At 39.1% G+C, this 4,284-nt stretch overlaps 1 protein-coding gene across 1 annotated transcript; it reads left to right on the top strand.

Moving 5' to 3' along the window:
- Nucleotides 1-201: 201 nt before the first annotated feature.
- Nucleotides 202-3,508, top strand: psma8 (proteasome 20S subunit alpha 8). Its single transcript, XM_085376960.1, has 7 exons — nt 202-396; nt 1,714-1,840; nt 1,998-2,122; nt 2,306-2,428; nt 2,517-2,636; nt 2,899-2,961; nt 3,043-3,508. Exons 1-7 carry the CDS (start codon nt 295-297, stop codon nt 3,136-3,138), a joined length of 756 nt encoding a protein of 251 aa, XP_085233086.1. The 5' UTR covers nt 202-294; the 3' UTR covers nt 3,139-3,508.
- Nucleotides 3,509-4,284: the final 776 nt, after the last annotated feature.

Below are 4,284 nucleotides of genomic sequence, written 5' to 3'. Positions count from 1 at the left end.
CTCTCAATATATAAAGTAAATGAAACTTGATATTAAAATACCGTATATGCTCGTAGTGTAATATTCTACTTTTTACGATTTCTGTTTTTCGGAGAACCAATAAAATTATACAGAGTATTATGTTTTAATCACAAGTTCCCTCTGGGTGGACTCCACTTTTGGTATCGTCTCAGTTCACAGGTCATGCGCAGGCGCCCTTTTCAACACACGGAGTGAATCGCTTGTTGCTAACAAGCTGAATCATTTGGTAGCCTTTTCTCCAGTTTATTGCTATAATACGCGTCTTGCGGTGCAATGGCGGCAAGATATGACAGAGCTATTACTGTCTTTTCTCCCGATGGTCATCTGTTTCAAGTGGAGTATGCACAGGAAGCTGTAAAGAAAGGTTCTACAGCGGTAAGTCTTTAAATGAAACTAATGCTAAAGCTAACGATAGCAACATGGGTGACGCTAGATTAGCCGATCAACGCGCGGCTAGCGGTTTCCTTTATGTGTTTAGCAGTTTTCTTTCTTAACACCTTCTGTTATGGACAAAGGCTTTGTTGCAATTTTACGAGCTTGTTGGCGTGCTAATGTGTAATACATATTTTTAATGCCGGAAATGGCAAACAAAAAGCAGTCAGCGTTAGCTAGCATTTTGTCGCTGTGTCACTCTTCACTTAACTTTCATTTTCGTTGTGTTGGTACTAACTGACAGGAGTTTGCAAGTACCCATGATTGATTATTACCTGGTCTGGAAAGTTGAATTTTACTCAGCATATTATATCTCCCTCTAAATCACCGAAAAGCCACTGTAGTAGCCTCATAACTAATGGTAGTTATGTTAAGGTTTAGTGACAAAGGTTATAAACTCACAAAGCTACTAAGTCGCAGCTCCCCTGGTTACAGGTAACATCTGTCATAATAGTGGCTTAGAAAGGACACTGAGAAACGATGAAGGCTAAACCAAACGGTTTATATTTATTATATGAAAATAAATGCAAAAAAAAAAAAAAATTCTAACTTTAGAGTGTTTGGGAGTAATCTTAAATAAGTCCTAATCAGGGTTGTTGAGTAAATTTGGCTATGATAACTGATTACTTTGTAGAGGGCTCCTTTTTGGACAGGTGGACCACAGAAAAAACCTCACATAAAAATAAAAAAACCAAACACCTGTGACCTGAGCAGAGTTTTTAATTGGGTTTTACTGAGGTTGTAACTGAAAAATGTCATCACTCTCTTCTAATTCCTCTTTTGGCTGCTCCCTTTAGGGGTCAACACAGCAGATCATCTGCCTTTGTCTCACCCTATCCCAAGAATCCTCTTCTGTCATGCCAACCCTCTGCATGTCCACCTTCATTACATTTATGTATCTTCTTTTTGCTCTTCCTCATTTGCTCCTGCCTGGCAGCTCCATAGTCAGCTCCCTTGTTCACTGTATTCACTATCTCTCCTCAACCTCAACCTGAGCTGTCCCTCTGATATACTTTGCATTGTGTACTTACTTTCTTTAGTCAACTTATTGGGGAATTTTTCATTTACACCTGGACACATAAACTTATTTGGAGCCTTGCAGCTTAAAACTCTGCCAAATCAAACATGCAGAGGTATCCGCTTTGTAGATTTATTTGGGAATCTGAATATTTGCTGTATACTATTTACTCACGTCAACTGCTAGCCTGTGGGAGAAAATTAATATTAATGTTTTCTTTTTTTCTTTTTTTATATATGCAGGTGGGAATCAGAGGTAAAGACATTGTTGTCCTTGGTGTGGAGAAGAAATCTGTTGCAAAGTTACAGGAGGAAAGGACTGTCCGCAAGATATGCGCACTGGATGAGCACGTCTGCATGGCATTTGCAGGTATCCCAGATAATACTTTTCTTTCCATAACTGAATAATGTGTTCATTATTTAACATGGCATAGTAGAAGACAGCTGTGTCATGTGTTAGTACTTGGCTTTTATATTTTTGTTTTAGCTTTGTAATGTGTTAAATGGCCTCATTCATTGTTTTATAGGTTTGACCGCAGATGCTCGTATTGTGATAAACAGAGCTCGTGTTGAGTGCCAGAGCCACAGGCTAACAGTTGAGGACCCAGTCACAGTGGAATACATCACACGCTACATAGCTACACTGAAACAGGTATGGAAGCATCTGAGCAGTCGTTTACTGTTAACACCTTCAAAAAGGCATGTGTTAGCTATTCCTTTCAGTAGGCATTTGTGCACTGCACCATGGTTGCTAGCCGTTTCATTTTCAGTACAGAGTCATGAATAACCTGTCAAATTTTTTTTTTAATTTTTATTTTTTTAAATGTATTTGTAGCGCTATACTCAAAGCAATGGTCGCAGGCCGTTTGGCATCTCTGCATTAATTGTTGGCTTTGACTACGATGGAACTCCCAGGCTGTATCAGACGGACCCGTCAGGAACGTACCATGCCTGGAAGGTCAGTAGGATTTCTGTGTCCAAAAGGTTTCTTGTACAAGTATGAAAATGACTTTTAAAAAATGTATTTTTGAAAAACAACAAAACAGGCAAATGCAATCGGCCGTAGCGCAAAAACTGTGAGAGAGTTCTTGGAGAAGAATTACACAGAAGAAGCCATTGCTGGGGACAATGAGGCAATCAAGTTGGCCATCAAAGCTTTGCTTGAGGTAAGGTTACGATTAGTTTCTGCATTTCCATATATGTTGAACTCAGTGTATTTACATCTTCTATGATGTGAAATTAAACAGTCGTGGTTTCATCAAAGAGCACAAACTGCTGCCAAATAAACTATAACTTCTATATAGCTTTCCAATGGTGTGTGTGTGTGTGTGTGGGTGTGGGTGTGTGTGTGGGTGGTCTTAGCAGGCGTAGTAAATGTGTCCTGAATTGGTCACAGTATTCACTTTATTTTTTGTTTGCTGGTCACAGGTTGTCCAGTCAGGAGGGAAAAATATTGAACTTGCTGTTATCAGACGAAATCAGCCACTGAAGGTAATTAACAAGGCAAATGTTACTTTATTTTTTCTACTAGTTCACTAAAGTGCTAATGGGTTTGCATTTTGTTCTTTGCAGATTTTGGAATCCAAGGAAATTGAGACCCTGGTGGCTGAGATTGAAAAGGAAAAAGAAGAAGAAGCAGAGAAGAAAAAGCAGAAAAAATCCACATAAAGCAGTTGTATAAAATCTTGTCCTTATTGCACTTGGATGATGATGATGATATCATACTTAAGTTCCAAATATTAGCAGGTTTCAGAAGGTTTATTCATTTATTTCATTGTAAAGAACTGACTCATAACTTGTGATTTTCACTTATTGTGTAGATGCTATACCAGTTGTAAAGACCTTCAGAATTATACATCCAACTGTTGAGCTGACTATTGCGAAAACACACAGTCGTAGATCTCAGGTTAGGGTTCAGATCTTAAACTATGGTCACATTTTTTTTTATCATTCAGTAAACAATTCTAATAACTCCCCGGTGTTAAAATAAACTGTATGTGATACTCAGAACCTTAATGAAACAAAATACTCAATAAAAGCAGAGTTGTTTGTATGATTTATTATAAAAGTTGTTTCACTCCATTATACCAGCTTGCTCTACGAAATACAGCCATTGTATAAAAATGACTGAAATTATTAGTAGTGACACTCCTAGTAACACAGACTGGTTTCTTCAAGATGAGGCTTGGAAAAAGAGCACAAGATTTCCTCACTCTCTTTATTGATTATTCTACTGCAACGCAAGTAGTGTGATAAAGATAACTACAGTTTAAAAACGCCACCAGCAGAAGTGAAGCGTGTGGCTATAAAGTGTAACGTTTTTCATTTATCAGCATTCTGTTGCACAGACCTGAAAATGGAAGGAGGTGGGGAGTTGCTGGAAGCTTGGATTGCTTTATAAAGTGCTCACCTTTCCCTCAGTCATTTAAAACGAATTAGTGATGAACGAATGAAGTGTCTAATGGTGGCCCAACGAGACCCCCTTTTTTGCCTCTCCTTTTTTATTTCTCCCTAAATTCGCTTATCAAGCAACCACTGCTCTGAATTCTCAACGACACAATTATGGCCGGCGGTGTGGTAGGGCTGCTTAATGGGATCCTGGCCTCAGACCCCAGTGGGAACTTTCAGTGACTTTAATCTGGAGCCCTTTGAAAAGTTGTACCGTGCTGTGCTGAAGAGCCCCGGGGGTTCCCTCTGACTCTTACCAAAGACATAATGGTGAATGGTAAAGTCCTTCATTTAGAGTCATCTCCCCAAGCCAGGATTTCCTGAGTGGGTGCCCTGGCTGCCTTGACTAGAGCAATTGCACTTTGT

This window comes from Diplotaxodon limnothrissa, linkage group LG18 (genome assembly GCF_057381915.1).
Source record: "Diplotaxodon limnothrissa isolate DT_005_m linkage group LG18, D_limnothrissa_male_GT1.1, whole genome shotgun sequence".
NCBI lineage: Eukaryota > Metazoa > Chordata > Actinopteri > Cichliformes > Cichlidae > Diplotaxodon > Diplotaxodon limnothrissa.
The sequence above is the reverse complement of the archived record's forward strand: the minus strand, read 5'-3'. Positions and strand labels throughout refer to the sequence as shown.